We start from the raw sequence: 21,297 nt of genomic DNA, 5'->3' as shown, positions 1-21,297 counted from the left end.
TACTCCACCCCCTGATACCCTACCACGTAAATGTCCGCCACCAAGGGAACTCCGAAGCATGCTCCAGCGTCCTACGAGGCTTAAACATATCGGGCCCGATTCACAGAACTAATCTGAGACAAAATCCTGAATTTACTACTTTTGGTGTTCACAGAAGGCATTTAGTAGTAATAAAGTTAGGATTTTGTCTTAAGTCTGTCTTAAGTCTGTCTTAAGTCTGGCCTTAGTCTGTCCTAAGTCTGTCTTAAGTCTGTCTTAAGTCTGTCTTAAGTCTGTCTTAAGTCTGTCTTAAGTCTGTCCTAAATCTGGTCTAATTTTGTCTTAAGTCTGTCTTAAGAAAAAATTCGAACTTTACTACTACTAAATGCCTTCTGTGAGTACCAAAAGTAGTACGTTTAGGATTTTGTCTCAGATTAGTTCTGTGAATCGGCCCCCTTGATTATTATTTCTCAGAATATTCATGTTCAGTGGCTACGCTTGTGCTACACCATCACTATAGACATACAACGGCGAGGAGTGTTGAGTTAAGCTTTACATAGGTTTTGGAGTGCACGGAGTCCAAGTGTATTTTAGATCAATTCATATTTGCGGTGTTGTGGTGGGTTGTGCTTTCTTCCAGACTCGCCCGTTCTCAATTCTCTCTTGGGATCTTCTGTGGGGGTCCCTATCAAATGGGAAGAAGGCTGGTATTGGATACGTCATCTAACTTTCTTTTCCTGATGGTTTTCCTCATTTCATGTTTTGCTGTGAGAGCTCACTGCGCCTCCCTGCTCAGAGTCGGTCTGTTCGGTCATTGGTGCCGAATGGGAGTGGAGGGCTTGAGTTGGAATGGTTGGTCACCGATCCCTTTGCCCCCAAATATTACATCTCCTTACTATTATGGTTCATATTCATTTCGAGTGTTGTCAACCTTCCAGTTCTGCTTTTCCTATTTCACAGAAGGTATAAAAATGCTGTCAGAGAAGCAGCCTATTAATTTGAGATGATAGAACATAAACAGAACATGGCTTTAGACCTAATAGAAATGGCCGGCATATGGTGATAAAAGCCATTATGGAATATTCTGATATGAAAGCTATAAGGGTTGTGCTGTAAACTCCTACAACTGCGATCATAGGTATGGAAAGGCTTTCCTATTGAAGATCAATATATATAGAGCATAATGCACACACAAGTTGTTTGTTGGATGGCATTGAAAAATTGACAGTAGAATTGGAAGGGATGCGTATCTTATAAGTCGCCCTATACATTTAGTCCTGGTTTGATAAACTGGCCAGTTTTATTATACTCACAACATTTAATTATTAAAGAATTTCCCACCAGTGAGCTAAGATTCTTAAGCGGGTTGATCCCAGGTGCTTTAACCAATCTCACGTAGACATGTATCTCTTGCAACAAGGACGAAAACGTCATATATCTAGGAGCAACTAAGTTCACACCACCCTATGAAAATGTTACTACGCTCTAAGGGTACTCTAATGGTAGGATTAAAACATTGTCTCTTTTAGATTCCCAAAAATTGGAATGATGACTTGATATGATGAGAAAACATTTTGAATTATAAATCTGAATGTATGAAAATGTTTGGCAGTCCGAGTACATCCTTCCGGATTTTCTATTGGCACTTACCAAAGTCACCCACCCTGCTAACTGGCATTCATAACTTGCCAAGTACTGCCCATGGGCAAACAGTCTTTCAAAAACATGCTTCCGCCTCTCAGACTGCATACTGACAGGTCTAAGTGCCCCCCTGCCCAAATAGGAAACAACAAGCCCATGTTCCAGAAAGATAATGGAATGTTTCAGAGCCAAGAGGCAGAGAAAACAAGTCTGGAATGTTTTTTTTATTCTTCCTCCACATAGATCATACACATTGAAGGCAGACTATGTTTGACAAGCTCTCTCCCTATCACTGAACTGGAAACCATACGCCCATTAGTTTTCACCGGCCATATTCCCATTTTTTGAAATTGTAGGGTCCAATAGCTTTTTTTCTAAATTGATAAACAACATGACCGTGTCTTTACGCAATGTTTCTTGTCTTTTTTTATTTGCTGAGTTTCCACTTAGCATATTAGTAGGGCATACTTTAGATTTCTGTACTGTGGGTCATGAGTGAATTTATTTTCTTACTTTACTGAAGCACTATTGCCTACATTTGACAAAAGGCTTTTGGGCTGTTGTCTGGCTCACTAATAACAATTTCCATGGATTTAAAAAATAGGAGGAACAACCAGGGCTACTTCAGACTATGCGAATTATATGTGAACATATTGATTGTAACTGACTTTAAGACACTGATTTTGTCACCACCCTAATGATTACGTAGTGGTAAGGCTTTTCACAGTAAATCGAAAGACTCCTGTTCCAAGGTGGCTGTTATGGATACGTATTGCTGAGAGAAGTTTTCCTCGAGTAATTGTTTTTCAGCTCATAGCACTGGAATACTACATGGCATCTTAAAAGATTCTCTATCCAATACATTTTTTTTAAAAAAGACTGGAATTTCATGCTCTTTAAGAGTTTTTTTTGTTCGCAAAATCAACGTGTCAGCCATCTTTAGAACTGAAGTCCACTCTAACTGCAAGGGAAGCCTCGCCAGACACCCACAGCAAGACCATAATTTTTTAATAAAAATTGTTGCAGCAAATAGTTTAAGACTAAACAATTTTCATTAATTAAGATAAATGTAAAAAAGTGCAAGTGTTCTACAATTAAAAAGTAATTTTATAAATGCTTGGTAATTCAAAATTGACAGACTTATTTATAATAAAAAGGAAAATTATCTATTTATAATCCTTGGTGGTGCCTGCGTCACAGTAAATGGAAAGCCTTTGGTTTCAAGATGGCCGCCACGTTGACTTACAATTACAGGAGAGCTATATGAATTCTCTTACTACTTTATGGCTTTGTCTTTCAAACCCACAATCTGTCCCTATGGCTTTGCCATTCTAGGATTATTTCTGTGTATATAGCCCTACATGCATCATTCACAAAAACAGACAGAACAGCCTCCTACACACATCTGGAAGCCTTGAAAAGCTTTTGTGAAGGTGGAAGAGGACATTAAAGCAAAAGTCATCAAAATTGATACAAATACACTAAAGGGAAAATAAAATGTAAAAGGAATCTAGGATATATAATTACAAGACTTTCCCCTTTATCCCCAAAAACCTTCACCCTTACACATCACGACAAAACGTAAACTCCCTGCTGAGTCAAGATGCAACTTTTCTGCAAAACACCTTTTCTCAGATGAAGTTAAAATAAAAAATACATTTTGTTATATTTATATATCTATATATATGTCTATATATACATATATATTTATAATTTTACAGAGAATAAAAGACATGAGGACAGAAAGGAACCAGTACAGCTGTTTCCTCCTTTGCGATGGTCAAGCAATAGATTCTAGTACTGCGACACATTGGATCCTGTTGTGTTACGCTGGAGGCGCTTTCCCCAGTCTGGACAGTTTTCTTTTTACTGAGGTTGGAGGAGGAGAGTATTTCACAGGTTCAAAGGCGAAAGGATGAAGGTTGTTCACTGGATGAATTTTTGTTTGATTGGCACCGCAGTTTAATAGTAAGACTCTTTTTCTACCCAACCTGGGGGATGTGAAAGAAAGAAGAAGAACTTTTGTTTAGTTTGACTTACGGATTTATGAAATGAAAACCATATGTATAGCTCATGTGTATTCAATTTACTACAAAAGACAAACTATTATCATGTAAGCAATTCTTTTCATGCAAAAGGATATTTTAGTATCTTACTTATACTTGGAGCTTGTCTATCATATGGCAAAAGGATTTAAGTCAACCTTGAGAAATCTGAATAAATGTTTGTAGAGCTCGGTGCCATTAAATTCACCTGATAGGTCCCCTAGCTTCTGAGGTTTATATACTCTGCTTTCCCTACTTCTGAATTTGTCAAGCGCCTCTTGTTGTCTTCTCCAATATATCTTCCTCTGTGATCATGGCATAAGTCTCAGCAGTTGGCTGTTTGTTAGATTCAGAATGAGTGATTTCAGATAAAAACTGAAGGCCATTAACACGTTTCTACCGGTCAGTGTTGTTTACAGACCTGTTTGAAGTGTTTTGGATTGAAGGTAAATCATTGGATCAAGAAAATGTACTCCTAGATTATCTTTCTGAAGAGCAAACTTTATTGAACTGTGCATTTGTGATAACTTTTCAACAAAGGTATCCAGTTCACCCTTTGATTATGTTCATATTTGTAGCACACTGTCAATGACCCAGCACCTTGTTCTCCCATTGTGCATCCTGGTGGTTGTGTTTTTGTATAAAAGCATGTAGATGTTATTGTATCTGAGCACCATATTGCTGCCAATCACTGCATCATTTTTACGTAAGTGTTCATTGGAATTTAAAGTAGTTACGGCACAAGATTAAATTGCTCAATTCAAGATGTATATTGGCAAAGGAGAAATGCTGCTATCATCAATTCTATTGATTGCATACCTTCCATATTTGGAACGTTACTGTAAGGGTTGACTACATAGCATAGGTCTATAGTTCTTCATTAAATTTCACATTCTGAAGTTAAACTAATTATTTCCTTGCAACAATTTGATATTTTCTTAGACATACCATTGGATAGTTGTAAAAACTATGGACCCACTCTTCTCTGTAGGTTTGAATACCAGGGAGTAAGTTTGTTGTAACTCTAGTTTTAAATCTTTTAATTTTAAAATGTGTTTTCTACAATGTAAATGAAAATTTTGGATTTCGCTCACAACTACTGAGTCTGTACTTTGTCCCTCTACCTGAGTGAGAAAGAACCGAACGCAACGCCTTACTGTATAGAGTGAGTGAAAAGCATTGCAGAAGCTTTATGAATGAATACAACATAAGTGTTACAAATATAGCACTTAGGAGGGGCACCAGCAAATTGTTACTTACATCAAGAACCAACACTTTATCATACGCACTCTTGACTCAGAGAATACCTGATTTACAGATGGTGAATATGGACTCAAGAGAAGCACATGCAACATTGTAAACCAGCTTGGGAAAGGGCCATTAGTATCATCCACAGTCTTCTTTAACCAAACATCAAAAGTTCCTGCTGTGTAGTACATATTTACTTTTGGCAGCCCAAAAAAATACTGTAACAATATTTTGTATTATAAGGAAATCCAAATAGTTTTTGCTAACATTTTAACCACTTTCTATTGTATTGTAGGTTGTGATTCAAAACCATGTCCCTTTGAATGCTAGTTATTTTTGTATTTAACTTTTATTGCCTATGTTAGATGACAGTATTTCTTGTGTGTCCTGTTACTACTAGTCTCCTAACCACTAAAAAGAGATTGAAAGAGAAAATAGAAATAGCGCAAGAAAGTGAATCTGAGAAAGAGTTTGAAAGAAAATAGAGGCAGAACACAAACAACAGAAAAATGGAGAGGCAATCTGAAAGGCAGCAAAATCAACAGAGCGGGAGACTGTAAGAGGAGGAGAAAGGGAGAGGGATGGGAAGAAATAAGAGGCAAAGTGTGTGACAGGAAAAAGAATGAACGAGGAAGCTGGAAGGAGGGAGAGCGAGAGAGAGAGAAAAGAAAGGAAAAGGTTACAAAAGAAAGAGATGGAGGAACAGAGATAAAGGAAACTTTTTATTTTTTATATATTTATGTGTCTTCTCGCCGTACGGGGTATTTCTGCGCTCAGACTGCTTGTGGTCATACCAAGGAAGGCTAGAACAGTTCAGTTTTCAGAAGTTTACTGAAGGCCAAGAAATTTGTGCACTAGCGCATCTGTATGGGGCGTTGGTTCCAGTACCGAGGGGCCAGATGGGAGAAAGCTTTGCCTCCCGTACGTGCCAGTTTGATACGGGGAGTACAAAGAAGTGATTGATGGCTGGATCTGAGAGGCCTGGCCGGGGTATATCTGGTCAACTTTTGGGCTAGGTTGCTAGGGCTCATGTTATGGAATGATTTGTACACCATACAGCGGATTTTGAATTGAATTCTCTTTTTGATTGGGAGCCAGTGAAGTTTATGAAGAAGGGGACCAGAGGGTGTTGTAGATGAGGCGTTGGTCAATAGGCGGGCAGCAGTGTTTTGTACTATCTGGAGTTTGTTTAGGGATTTTTCCTTAGCAGAGATCCGCAGAGCATTGCATTAATCGAGGCGACTGATGATTAGTGCCTGGAATAAGGTTTTACGGGTTACTGATGGTAGCAAAGGAAACACTCTTAGTAGGATGCCAAGGGTATGAAAGCAAGTCCTGGCTGCGATGTTTATATGTTCCTCTAACGTTAGTTCCTGGTCAATTCGCACTCCTAGGTTTTTCACTGTCTGCTTAGGGGGCGGGCTGGTCCTAATTCCCCAGGCCACCAATTGGGGGACCATCTCAATTTTGCTTCTCCGACTAGCATTATCTCAGATTTTTCAGTGTTGAATTGGAGGAAGTTATCCCTCATCCACTGTGCGATGCCTTTCATCCCTTCCGAGAAGATGTACTGTATATGTGGGTTCGATTTGTCAAAGGTAAGGAGGAGTTGCGTGTCATCGGCGTATGAGATGGGAACGAAGCCTAATTTCCTCAGCAGCCCAGCCAAAGGGGTAACATAGATATTAAACAGCGTGGGGCTCAAGCAAGAGCCCTGTGGAACCCCCTTGGTGACTGAGGTGGTCTGGGAACGGTAGGACTTGAGTATAAAGACAGATGGAGAATGAGAGAAATAGATACACACAGAAAGAGAGAGTGAGAGAAAATGCAAGAGATGGCAAAAAGTCTGCTCCACTTCTTTCTTGTGTGACCTGAACACCTCATTGCACTACATTGCAGTATTGCATTTATTTATGTAACATGAGAAAGGTCTGTAATTTGTTAAAAATACAGACTATTAAAAAAACGCCTCATTATCGCAAATTCTCCGACTCCCAGAGATTTGCATAATTTAACATCTAAAGAATGCTAGGCTGTTTCATAAACTGGAGATAAACATTATCCCCGGCTGTTTTAATGATCAAATTATTATTTTTGGACTCACACAATGGTCATTTATTTAATTTTTTTGTTGAGTTTTATATAGTGTGAACTTGACCCGAAGGCATCAGAGAGCTTCACAATATTTTATAGCAGTAATTATGTGGTTTACAAACTGAGGTAGAATTAGAGGCAAAAATGGCAGAACGTGAATGAAACATATGAAGGAAATAGTGTCAGTAGCTGGTACATTTGGAGGTAGAAACAGCATATGAATATAGGTATTGTTTCAGCAGCGCATAGCAGCTGTGGAGATTGAGGCAGGCTTAAAGACACCATGGCAGTATGTAAACTAAATGTATGAAGCTCTTTGATCTGTAGATGATATATTTTTGAGGTAGAAACAGCACATATATATATATATATATATATATATATATATATATATATATATATATATATATACACACACACACACAGACACACACACATATATATATATATATATATATATATATATATATATATATATATATAAATAATGTTTTAGCAGCACAGTTATATTTGCACAGGGTTACACTTGGAAAAAGTAAGTATGCATAGAGCCAGTCTCATGGATGGATACATTCTCGAGGTAGACGAAGCATATAGATATAAATATTATTTTAACAGCGCATAAAAGCAGAATATATTGGGGTAAGCATGAAGACATAATGGCAGTGCGTAAGCAATATATATGAAGGGATTAGGACCAGCAGCTGATACATTTTCGAGGTAGACATATCACATATATACAACTATTGTTTTAGCAGCGCATAGTTACATTTGCATTACATTCCTTAGTTTGTCATAAGTGCAAATTTTCTTTAAAAGGGTACAACCCTTCACCCATACTGGGTGGCATGCTTCATCATAGGTTGAGCTCATCTGGAGCTCTTCTGCTTTTAGTTTTTTTGTTTTTGTATTTCAGAGCCTCTCCTTGTATAAGAAGGGTCCCTGAAGTAAATCTGGTGCATTGCATAGGGTTGGGTGTGTGTTCAACCATTGACCATGACTGGTGTCATGGTAACTCTAGCGTTGACGTTTAGAATGGCTGAATGATTATTCTACGTTGGAGTGCTGAATTTTAATCTGGAGTTAGTTGGATGGTGGTGTCTGGCTTTCGGCTGCCACAACTCCTTTCTCCAAAAAATACACTGCCTTCAACACCAACAGGAGATTTCCGCCTGCTTTGTCGCCACTACAATTTGGGCGTGCACAAGTATGAGGAAAGGAGAAGTTGTTTCTGAAGATATGGGAAGGGGTTAGTTCTCATTTTTCTCCTTCCATTTTTGGTTAATTTTTCTTTTTTCTCTCTGCCAAATGATTGGCTTTCATTGTTTTGTTCTTTATAGTGCTGGGATCTCCCTTAGGGGATGAGGGGGCCCTTTATACAAACACCGTTAATATAACAACGGTTAGCAAACTCTTACAGAATGTGGTTATGGTTACAAAAAGGCAAATACTTAATTAGTAGGTAGGATGTTATGTGGTGAGGTCACATATGAACGTATGAATGTAGTGTTCCTTCCCGGTTTTCTATGATATTCGGGTGATTAAGGCTCTTTAATTATGATAATATGAAGTCGCCTTTAGTAAGACATTGTCAGTAAGACACTGTCTCCTGTTTGCTTCACGCGCAGTACGTTTGTTGACTCGAAGGTTGCGTGGTTCGATATGCTGCACAGGCTAGTATAGTATAGTTTATTTAGTTTATTCTAACATGGGTCATGCTAGCTGGATTTACTGTACATTACATAACAGACATTTCAAGATGGCGGCCTCATTTGGCATACGTTTTCATGGTATTCAAGAGATGGATGGAAAGAATGAGCTAAAAGCCTAGTGTTGGGCTGTTGCCACAAATATTATATGCGGTTACTGCAATGTGCTAGTCTTTCATCAGGGATTAGGATTAACAAATTTAATACGGCAGGCTGTACCCTGGCCAAGTTTGTCTCACATGCAGTGCAGCTGCCCGTTAGAAGGATGCACGGTACAATACACTGCACACTTGAAGCTTCACAAATTGGAAATGGAAATGGAAATGGATGTGCATTTGTAGAGCACGAATTGTTGCCCAGGGGCGTCCAAGCGCTAGAAGATAATAGGGGGGGCCTCATGGAGTGGCTGACTGGGAATTAGTAGGGAAGATCGAAGAGGAAAGTTTTGAGTTGCTTTCGGAATGAAGAGTGGTTGGAGTTGGCTCTAAGATGGAGGGGGAGAGCATTCCAGGTCTTGGCTGCATTATAGGCGAACGTCCTACCGCCCAACCTGGTCTTTTTTATTCTGAGGGGAGTAGCTAAGAAGGTCTGGCTAGACCGGAGGTTTCTGGTGGGTACATAATGAGTGACCAGATCCCAGGTGATCATGGGACCCTTGTCCCAAAAGGCCTGATGATCAATGCACATGGCTTTGAAATGAATTCTTTGGCGTACTGGCAGCCAATGAAGGTTGACCAGACCGGACCTCACTGATTGTCTGCGAGGGAGTTCGAGCAATAGACGGGCCGCACAGTTCTGCACTGTCTGGAGTCTGCGTAGGGTGTAGTCTGGGGCACCCAGGTATAACACATTGTTGAAATCCAGGCGGGACTGTATTAAACCCTGTATTGCTACCTGCTTGGCTTCCATAGGGAGGAGAGGCAGGATTTTCTTAAGCATTTTAAGGAGGCCAAAACAGGTTGCAGAAAGTTTTGTGGCTTGGGTCTTAAATGAAAGGGAGCTGTCCAGCCATACCCCAAGGCTCTTGATGTTGTTCTTAGGTGCTGGAGGGGGGCCTAGATCAGCGGGCCACAGGGAGTTGAGGAGAAGGGGGTCGGCGGGGCCCAGAAGCATCAGCTCCGTTTTGTCCCCATTCAGTTTGAGGGATGATAGGGACATCCAGCTTTTTACTTCTTTTAGGCAGTCTCTAAGTCCGCCTGACGCAGGTGGGTTATCTACCTGCGCCAGTGAGACCACCAACTGTGTGTCATCCGCGTAAGAGATGATCTTGATCCCAAAACGGCGGACGACATCGGCCAGTGGCCTCATATAGATGTTGAAAAGGGCAGGACTTAAAGAGGAGCCTTGAGGGACTCCACACCTCAGTGGTCTGCTGGTGGACACCACCTCACCGTCAAAGACTCGGAAGGATCTGTCCTCCAGGAAGGATTTAAACCAGAGCCAGGCTTTGTTCTTAATTCCAACGCTGGACATACGGTGCAGCAAGGTGTCATGGCTGACCGTGTCGAAGGCTGCACTGAGATCAAGGAGGATCACTGCCACCGATCCCCCCTGATCCAGGATTTTTCTGGATTCCTCCGTGACCATGAGGAGGGCAGTCTCGGTCCCGTGTTTGGGTCTGAAGCCCGTCTGGGTGACATCCAACAATTGGGAGTCTTCTAAGAAATTTACCAGATGGTGGTTAATATATTTTTCTAAGATTTTGCTCACCCACGGGAGCAGGGAGATGGGCCGATAATTGCTGAAGTCCAATGGGTCTAAATTAGGCTTTTTTAATAGTGAGCAGACCATGGCTCGTTTCCAGGCTGAAGGAACTGTGCTGGAGGTTATCGATGCATTGAGTACATCCCTGATGATTGGGAGTGTAATTTGGGATGCTGACATTAAGATATCTGGTGGGGCTGGATCGTCAGGTGAGCCGGTTTTTACTTTCCGAGCTATGGTTTCTAGAGTGGCAAGATCCACAGGAGGGAAGTGATCCAGAGTAGGTTGTGGCTGAGGGGAGAGGGTAGTTAGAGCTGCGTTGGACTGGGCAAGAGAGGTGATATTGCTGGGGGGAAAGGTAGAGTAGATATTATTAACTTTTGATGAAAAAACTCAGCAATATCGTTGCAGTGGGTTATAGATTTTGTATCGTGCAAGCTAGGAGGGGGTTTGGTTAGTTTTTTTACAATGTGGAATATTTCTTTGGGTTTTGATTTAGCAAGGAGGATTTTGTTAGAGAAATAAGTGGTCTGGGCAGTTTTGATTTCAGTTTTGTATTCTCTGATTGACTCTCGATAACAAATTTTGCTTTCTGGTGAGTAGTCTACACGCCAACGTCTTTCGTTTTTTCTACATTGGCGTTTCTTGTCCCTGAGAGCCTCCGTATACCAGGGAGCCGTTTTATGGGCGCGTTTTAGCGTAATTTTATTTTTGGGGAGGATGTTTTCGAGTGTTTGCGTGATCCAGTCAGCATAGGCCTGATTGGCTAGGCCAGGATACTCATTGTAAAGGGGTTGGTTGGTGGCGAGCTTGGAAGCCCAGTCGTCAACTGAAAGGCGGGACCAAGCTCGGGTAAGTTTTGTGGTGGGTCCAGTCTGCAGAGGCTTAAACGTGGTCCATGTGAAAGGCACAAGGAAGTGATCTGTCCACGGAAGCGGGATTGGCGCGTCAACTGTAAAGTAAGCACAGTTGCTAAATACTGGGTCCAATAAGTGACCCTTAACATGGGTAGGGGTTGTAACGTATTGGGTAAGTTGTAACGCAGCTAGGTCATCTGCCAGTGTGGTGACTACCTGATCTAATGCAGAATCAAAGTGCAGGTTAAGATCACCTAGCAAAGTGAAGCTGGACGTGGTGCTAACGCGTTCTGCGACAATCTGAGGAAGACGGAGGTGGAATTGCTTAAGGGGACCTGGGGGACGATAGATAAGAGTTCCGGAGAAACAGTTATTTGGTGAGAGGTCGATACTGAACGGGAGGCTCTCACAGTTGGGGATGGTTTCGGGGACAACCCGACACTGAAACTGTTCTTTATGGATAATTGCTAGGCCTCCACCTCTCCCGTCAGGCCGGTCCTGCCGAGTCATTTGGAAGCCAGGGGGGAGAGCACTAACTAGGGCAGGATCGGAATCTGTAGTGAGCCATGTTTCCGTTAGGAATACAATATCCGGAGTGAGTTCTTCTAGTAAAAGGGCGATTTCTGTCCTGTGTTTAGGCAGGGATCTGCAGTTTATCAAGAGCATATGGTAGTCAAGGGTTAGTGCAGCTGTGGGCTTAGGTTTAAGAATTAATTTACATTTAGGGCATGTTTGTGGAATGTTTTCGGCTGCGTAGAGGTGCCGAGAGCAGTTCGTGGCAGGGGGCCTTAGGCTATGAAGAGTTTCAGCATTGTAATACCTGGTCTCTGATGTCTGAGGTGTAGGTAATTCCGTAATCATTGTATACGGGCAAATGCTTGATGATCATGTAAGGCTCGATTCGTTTACAAAATAACTTACAATATTCGGCTTTGATTTTGATATTCACCTGTGCGATTTACAAGATAAAATTGTGCGTTATATTATACATTGAACTACAATATTTGGATAAACCAATATGATGTATGGGGAATTAGTTGCTACAATAGCTATGTTGACTCAGATTATCTTTGTACTAGATATATTTGGATATTTTAGAACTCAAACTGATATGGGAACATTATGCAGAGTACGGCTGGTGTCGTAAATTAGCATATGGATCCTTACATTAGGCCTGTTTACATATGATTGTCAACAGGAACTGACATTTCGATCCTAATGGCAGATTGATTGGGATAAATGAACTATAGTCTACAAAAGGTATTGTCCAAAGCAAGTGTCTACTAGTTCTTTAAGGAAGCTATATTAACAGGCCATTTTCCTTCACATTTTGTAGCAACAAGGGATGTATTTCGATAATATTAATATATTCAAGCAGAGGACTACACGCCTGATAAATTCTTGATGAGAGGTTTGGTGGAAACATGTTTTATATAAGGATTACAGTCCTATTTAACATATTATTATATCTAATTTTATACATTTTAATCAAAATAAGATTCACTCTTCATTAGATGAGATTAATACGAGTAAGACAAGTGTACATTTTAGGAAACAGACAAAAATAATGTAGGACTACACTGCTAGCAAAAGTTATCATCATGATTAAATGTAATAATTTTAATCATGACTGTCTGGCTTTACAAGTGCTCATTTGTACATAATGATTACAGAAAAGTCTGTATAGCTTCCCACAAGGGGACAGGGGTAATTATGTATAAACCTCTATCATGCAAAACAAAGTAAACATGATTTTATTGTTTATGATTTGCAGATCCACTGATTAATATGAGGAAGAATATTATATGATATATTATAATGAAACAGATACTGTCATGTTTATAATAATATATCTTCTGTGAATTCGTTTTTTTAAATATAAAGTTCATGTAATAATACATTATTTTACAGCCCTGATGAAATTCCAGTTGAGAATAAAACACATTGTCTGTGCTGGCATCAAATAAAAACAATTTTTCAAATAAAATATTTGATCATTGGATGAGGATGGATTTGGTGTGTTTTGTGGACTTTTAGAGAATGGATTAGTCACCAACTCTGTCACTAAGAAGAATGTATTGACCTGCTCCACTGTGGACAAGAATAGGTGCTTCGCCCTATAAAGAATTTCTATGTAAACTTAATAAACATATATATTTACAAGATCCCATGATAGCTAACTCGTGTCAGAGAATAATTGGTTAATTAATCTGTAAATATAGGTCCTCTATTCAGGTATCTTCAAGATCACAAATTCACAAACACCGTAAAGACTGAAAGATGTTCAAGAGATCCTGTGTTTTTGTCAGTGAGTTTTCAATTCGGTAAAATGCTAAGTACAAGACCAACAACTGTTGTCCCAGTGGTGTCACTCTTCCATGGTCTTGAGGCTTTACACCTGAGGGAATGCTATTTTTGTCTGTATGCCTTGTGTTTCCAACATAAGGGTGCATTGGTGTACATCATCACCTCAAGGTTAAATGACACAGAGATACAGAGGGGGTTCTGTCTGGAACACCGAGCTTGGTGTGTCCAGAAATTGACGGGTGTCTTTTAGGAAGACTGAGGGCTTGATTTAGATCTTGGCAGATGGGTTTCTCCATCACAAGGGTGACAACATCCCGTCTGCCGAAATATAAATCCCATTATATCCTATGGGTTATCTGTCACTGTTGTGACAAATTAACCCGTCCGCTAAGATCTAACCCGTCCCTGATTCTCACTGATGTAAATATGCAGTGAGTCCAGCAGAATGCTGAATACAAAACTGTTTCTGGTTGAAGTGCTGTCTGGGAAGATCCTCTTTGCCTCGGGGCGTCTGTTGCGTAGCGAAATGGTCTGTTTAGAATACTGAGGGGAACTGTCCATGCCTTCATGTGACCCTGTCCGTAGTGTTGTTGGGATGAGGTGCTTTCAAAGAAAAGCCGGAGAGTGCAGGAGGTTATTAACCCTTTGCATGCTGATGACGGAACCGCTCCGTCATCAGCTGCGGGTGCGCTGTGCTGATGACGGAGCGGTTCCATCATGACCCGCTCGCCGCTCATCGCTGCTCATGCGCGGCGCGAATTCCGCGCCTGCGCTGAGCGTTCTATTGAGCGGGGCGGGCCATGACGGAACCCCTCCGTCATCAGCATAGGTCAACCGACGCTGGTGACGGAGCGGTTCCGTCACCAGCATGCGCCCGCCGCATTTCCGCCCCGCCCCCTTAGCACTGCGGCGGAATAGCCGCTGCAGTGAAGGGGTTAAATGTTGTCAGAGAATTGAGGATAATGTGTGGGCAGGGGGATGTTTATATCGTTGAAGAGTGGGGTGTTAATTCAGTTTTAGAATGGGGTCACTGATTAGTGGGACCCACAGTGCACAGTGTGTTTTGCGTCTGACCACACCCTCTTTGTGACTTACCTCCAGGGTGTCTTCGCAGAATGAGTTTGCGGATCTCGTCATACATGAAGATGAGGAAACTGTAAGGAAAGGCACAAAACCACCAACTGGGTCTGCACAAAAAGAGAGAAGAACAAGACATTGGATGTTGTAAACATTCTTTACTCATTACCTTCTAGCTGAACAGTGATAGTGAGGTGCTTCAGAGGGTGGCTTTAGCTCAGACAGACTCCAGTGAGGCAATCCTCAGCCCACTGATGGCTGAGAGCAAACAGGAACCCATATGACTACAAGGAGGTCTCTGGACCAAAATCGATTATACAATGGCCAGATAGTTGGGCAAAAAGAAGTGGTGCCCATCCTGAGTCAAAGCAGGGCCAGATAGATGGGCAAAAAGAAGTGGTTCCCATCCTGAGTCGAAGCAGGGCCAGATGGGCAAAGGGAAGTGGTGCCCATCCTGAGTCGAAGCCGGGCCAGATGGGCAATGGGAAGTGGTGCCCATCCTGAGTCAAAGCAGGGCCAGATAGATGGGCAAAAAGAAGTGGTTCCCATCCTGAGTCGAAGCAGGGCCAGATGGGCAAAGGGAAGTGGTGCCCATCCTGAGTCGAAGCCGGGCCAGATGGGCAATGGGAAGTGGTGCCCATCCTGAGTCGAAGCAGGGCCAGATGGGCAATGGGAAGTGGTGCCCATCCTGAGTCGAAGCAGGGCCAGATGGGCAAAGGGAAGGGGTGCCCATCCTGAGTCGAAGCCGGGCCAGATGGGCAATGGGAAGTGGTGCCCATCCTGAGTCGAAGCAGGGCCAGATGGGCAAAGGGAAGGGATGCCATCCTGAGTCAAAGCAGGGCCAGATGGGCAAAGGGAAGTGGTGCCGAGCCTGAGTCGAAGCAGGGCCAGATGGGAAAAGGGAAGTGCTGCCCATCCTGAGTTGAAAGGGCCAGATGGGCAAAGGGTAGTGGTGCCCATCCTGAGTCGTAGCAGGGCCGGATGGGTAAAGGGAAGTGCTGCCCATCCTGAGTTGAAGCAGTGCCAGATGGACAAAGGGAAGTGGTGCCCATCCTGAGTCAAGGCAGGGCCAGATGGGCAAAGGGAGGTGGTGCCTATCCTGAATCGAAGCAGGGCCAATGGTGAATATTGCAAGTCATCGCCTTCTTACTCACTTGAGAGGGTACATGCGGAGGGCCACGTCCATGCCAGGGCAGTATGACAGGAAGGCTGCAAGGGCCGTCTCCTCAAAGAGGCCGAAGATCAATATCCTATTTCTGAGTGGACAAGAAAAGCGAGGGGCCGAGTGAGAAAGGGACAAGCAACATGTTCAAAGCATACTGTGACAGTGAGCCCATTAAAATGCTGTATTACGAATACGGATTCCGGTTTTATGGTATTTTTTTAATTTTATTGTTTACATTTAGGGCCATATGTATCATCAAACTATTTTGCATTTCCTAAATAGTGAATTTTAAGGAATCGCTATTTAGGAAATGCAAAACGGTATGTATGTACAAAATCCCTTTTCAATAGCGATTCCTTAGCATTCCTAATTTGCGATTAGCAAATTGCTAATCGCAAATTACCCATTCATTTCCATGGGCCAGGAGGCCCATAGGAATGAAAGTGCAATTTGCAAATTAGGAATTTTTTCAAGGGTGCAGGGGTGTCTCAAGAACACCCTGCTGCACCCCTGAAAAAGACATTTGGGGGCATATGGCGCCCATACATGCCCTAAGGGCATGTATGGGCGTCATATGGCACCTTTGTTTTTTTGTAAAAAAGCTTTTTGAAAAGAATTCGCAATTTACCACCAACTAGAAGTTGGTGGTAATTTGCGAATCCTTAATGGCAATTTTTGAATATTTTTTGTTTGATACATTGCATTTAATTTGCGATTCCTGCCCCCACATGCATCATTGTGACATTTTGCACTTCTTAATTTGCGAAAAATAAGGAATCGCAAATTAAGAAGTGCAAAATGCTATGCATCATTATTTTCGGTATTCATTTGTGATTCGGTAAAAATCGCAATTTTTACCGAATCCCAAATAAATACCGAATTCTTAAGTACATTTTCGCAATTCCCATTGATTCCTATGGGCCAAAAGGCCCATAGGAGTCAATGGGAAGGCAGTAGCAAATTGCGAGTGGCACTTTGAAAATTTCATGGGTGCAGGGGGGGGGTCCAAAGGACCCCCCCATGCACCCCTGAAATGTATTTTTCGCATCATGTTTCCTAAGGACATGTGTGTGTGAAACATGAATGTTGAAAAAAAAACATTTTCTCCATTTAAAACACTTTTTCCAAATTTACCGAGTGGTTCAACCACTCGGTAAATTTGACACCCTAATTGCGATTTTGCACTTTTAAAATTAATGATGCATTGCTTTTAAGAAATCGCACATCTGCGACTTCTTAAAAGCAACCGCAATTTTAGAACTCGCAAAAATGCTACGAATTCTAAAATTGCTTCATGCATCCCAAAAAGCACTTTTGGAATCGCAAACGGCCGATTTTAAGGAATCGCACCGTTTGCGACTCCAAAAATGCTTGATGCATGTGGGGGCTTAAGTGCAATCGCAAAATAAGGAATAGCAAATTTTGCAATTCCTTATTTTGCATCAAACATGTTTGATACATACCATTTATCTAATTAGCATTCGCAAAGGCCGAAATTCGCAGAATTTCGGCCTTTGCGAATGCTAATTAGCTTGATACATATGGCCCTTAATATGTATTTAGCCATTTTTTTGGGCCATATTATTGATATTTATCCTTATTTATTTTGTTCTTTTTAGAATAAATGGAGTCAATAAATGGAGTCATGAAATAGTATATTTCCACATTTATTTAACAGATAAACATGCACTTATACTTTGGTGCCTGTCAGATTTTAGAAAATTAAGCAGCCAAATATAAAACACTACACCCACAGGTAAAAATACGCATAATATACAAATATATGGTAACATGTAACTGTCTTTTAATTTTCCGTGCTGCCTATCGCCTGAAATTCATGAAGGACAGCATGGACAACCACTCACAGAAGAACAATTTTCAGTATTTTTCCAATTTTAAAAATAAATACAGACAGGAAACACATTGTTTTCCGTCTGTATTTCTCTGTAAAAGCAGTAAAAACTGAAAACTGGGAGCATTGATAACAAATGGCACACCACGCCTCTTGATTTCAAATAACAATACTTCTTTTAACTGCTTCACCTGATGGCTTCTCAAAAAGCTGAGCATAAAAATATTGTTCTGTAAATTATCAATTATTAAGATGCTTAATGTGGGTCGTTAAAAAGGTTGCATGCATAAAAACATCCTGCAGCCGTCATTTACAACCCGACTCGCTTCCCCTACCCCAACTTTCTTTTAGACTTTAAGTAGCACTTAGACCGCTTGTATGTTATGTTATGTTGTCTTGTAAAGCGCATGGCTACCCCAGCAATGGGGACGTCCCAGCGCTGTAGACCACTGGGGAACCCGTCCTGGTTTTCCCTGTGAGATGATCCCTGCTGGGTATCTCCAAGGTGAAACCAGGCATCCCCTGTGTATGTGGGGGGCCGTTGTGGAGATGAGGCAAGCTAATGCCCAGAGTTGCCGAGTGTGATCCCTGGTTAGAGTAGGCACCGAAGCGAGAATTATCGAGTCCGCTGACCCTGGTCCACGACCCTGCCGCGTCGGGAATTGAACCCTGGTCCCGGGCCATCCTCTGCTTCCGGGTCTGCCACCTCTAACCAGTGAGCCACACCACTTTTTTTAATAAACATTCTCTATTCTGTGGGATAAATAATCCATCTTTTATCCTTGTTCCCACTGTTGTTTTAATGTTTTTTTTTAAATTCTGGATGTTTGATATTTTAACTTTTGGATGGCCACGGTCTGCTGATTTAAACCCTGTTCCATGTGTGATGGCCTAAAAGTTAATTGTTTTAGTGCTTAATTAGCTTTACTTTTGTGATGTAAATTGAGAGATGTTTTCCCCACTGACATTTGAAAAGATAATATGGTTCGAAGACCAACATTTGGCTCTAACTCTGTTTTTTCCAACTTAAAATTTTTTTTTTATTTAGTTTTCTGTTGAACAAAGAATGTTACAAAACAGTACGTTGGTCCATCAACAAAGCTATGTGGGGCAGAGCATACAAGCCTATAGTATTACAAAGTTACAGTATAGTAGCAGCATTTTACCCATGGCGGTTCCCCTGTGGACCTAAAGCTTCTCGGTCTACGGTTGTATCCTGCAGGGACATTGTGTGGTGGAGGGCTCTTCTCAACTCATATCTATATTGTAATGTTTGAGCCAGAAACCCCTTACTCTACAGAACTTGGGGCACCCTCTTGTCTTATATGTAACCTTCTCATCAGCCATGTAGAGCTATATTTCCAATTTTCATTCTCTGGGGGTAGGCGGCTCAGGGGCTCCTCAGTGACTGGCTATATCTCCTTTTGCTACCACCATACCAAGGTTGCTAAAGAGGAGTTTACTCCTGGGCATGTCTACTACCTCTGTCGGTATCCCGAAGAGCACACATTTAGGGTCCATTGGCAGGTTGACACCTAGTATCTTATTTACTTCCTCCACTCTAGTGTTCCAGTATGAGCCAATCTCTATGCAGGACCATTTGAGGCGTATAAATGTCCCTACCTCGTCTCCATATTTCAGGCGGTTGAGTATTGCAGCCCTACCAAATCAATGGAGGTGGGTCCTGCATAATACACTCTGTGGAGGACTTTAAATTAAATATGTTTTTTTTTTTAATTTTTAATTTAATATTTTTATAATTTAAAATATTAAATTAAAAATAAAAAATAAAAAAAAATTACATTAAAAATTAAATAAAAAAATTACATTAAATAAAAATTAAAAAATTAAATTAAATAAAATAAAATAAAAATAAATAAATAAAAAAAAATTGAATAAGTGGTAGGCTGGACTTAATTGCTACCTCTCTTGGGTGCATTAGGGCCGCCTCCCAGTCCATGGTGTCTAGTTCACTCACTTCACCTTCCCATGTTGCTTTCAGTTTCTCAGGGTGTCTGGGATGTTATTAAGGACAGTGTATGTATGTATGTATGTATAGGCATTTATATAGCGCACTACTTACCCGTAGGGTCCCAAGGCGCTTCGACCGCTGCGAAACCCTTCCTGGCTTCCCTGAGAGATGGTCCCTTAATGGGTATCTCCAGGGTGAGACCAGGCATCCCCGGCGGTCTGGTGGGGCCGTTAGTGAAGATGAGGCAAGCTAATGCCCAGAGTTGCCGAGTGTGAACGCTGATCAGAGTGGGCACCGAGGCGAGAGAATTATCGAGTCCGCTGACCCTGGTCCAGAAACCTGCCGCGCCGGGAATCGAACCCTGGTCCCGGGCCGTCCTCTGCTCTCGGGTCTGCCGCCTCTAACCAGTGAGCCACACTACTTCACAGTCTTGTATGTCCATGAATATTGCCTTTTCAGCTAACTCCCCTTGGAGGAGTCTCCCCTCTAGTGGTGGACCCTCCTGAAGGTCATCTACTACTATCCTTTCTGCCTGCTAGGCATGTTGCAGTTGTAGGTATTTAAAATATTGGGTATTGCATAGATGATATTCCCGATGTAGGGAGCTAAAGAGGAGTATTGTACCTACCCTCCTTGAAGAGAGTTCCACGTTAAGAAATGCCAATCATGTCCCACTGCCCAAAGCCCTTCAACTCTCTGAATTCATTTAGGCATGTTCCTACCCACTGGGGCATCTCTAGCGACAACTTCTTGTCCCATTTCATTAACCTTTCCACCCATTTCCATACTGCAATGGTCATCTGGGTTGCCGTCCAAGAGCTGCGCGACCCCTTACCCCCATATGTGTAGAGTAAGTATGATTGGACCTGGAAATGGGTCCACTCTAGCGCATTAGTAGGGTGATTTTGGGCCGGTACCCCCAGTCATTGACAACAATTAAAATTGATGGCCAATAGTAGGCCTGGATTTTGGGGAGGGAAATACCCCAGTTATACTGATTCCCTGCAGTGCCCCCAGTGCCACGCTAGGATGTCTCCCATTCCACAGCAACGTTCTGGTTTCACTGTCTATTCTAGTAAACATGTCTTCTGGGATCTTATGGGAGGTATTTTGAAGGATATATAGGAGCTTCGGGAGTGTCACCATCTTGTACTTTGACGCCCGTCCCAGTATTTTCAACTGCCGTATCCCTCATCTTGCAACATCCTCATGGAAGTCTGTAGTTACCCTGCAAATACTGTGTACTAAGCTGGTTCTGGTGTTAGAGGTCACTTAAATACCCAAATATTTAAATCCCCGCCTGTCAATATGCAACTGTCCTGTACAAGTCCAGTCTCTATTAGCGGGGTAGAGACTGGACTTGTACCGATTAATTCAATAGCCCGCATGTGCCCCATAACTAGCAAATATCTCAAATATGGCAGCGAGTGATACAGTCGGTATGGATAGCGTCCGCATACAACTATATTCATTTATCACTCAAGTCCTCTTCCGATATTCTGAATCCCAATATGTTCAGGTGAGCCCTGACTATGATTGCCAAGGGCTCTAGTACTAGGGCAAATAAAAGGGGTTATAGATGGCACCCCTGCCTTGTGGCCCTCTCTGTGAAATTCAGCAGATAGCTTACCACTTACTCTGAGTCCA

At 41.9% G+C, this 21,297-nt stretch overlaps 1 protein-coding gene across 1 annotated transcript in view; it reads right to left on the bottom strand.

Annotated features, from left to right (window-relative positions):
* Positions 1-402: 402 nt before the first annotated feature.
* LOC144767979 (sodium/potassium-transporting ATPase subunit alpha-3) overlaps positions 403-21,297 on the bottom strand; it is a 77,560-nt gene continuing 56,665 nt past the window's right edge. The window contains exons 8-10 of the mRNA XM_078651343.1: positions 15,816-15,917; positions 14,680-14,771; positions 403-3,611 (exon numbers count right to left, since the gene is read on the bottom strand). Coding sequence (XP_078507469.1) covers positions 3,583-3,611; positions 14,680-14,771; positions 15,816-15,917 — 223 coding nt within the window. The 3' untranslated portion in view covers positions 403-3,582. The remainder of the gene's footprint in view (positions 3,612-14,679; positions 14,772-15,815; positions 15,918-21,297) is intronic.

The sequence above is a fragment of the Lissotriton helveticus genome, chromosome 7, assembly GCF_964261635.1.
Source record: "Lissotriton helveticus chromosome 7, aLisHel1.1, whole genome shotgun sequence".
NCBI classification, from domain to species: Eukaryota; Metazoa; Chordata; class Amphibia; order Caudata; family Salamandridae; genus Lissotriton; species Lissotriton helveticus.
This window is presented reverse-complemented; position numbering and strand designations above follow the sequence as displayed.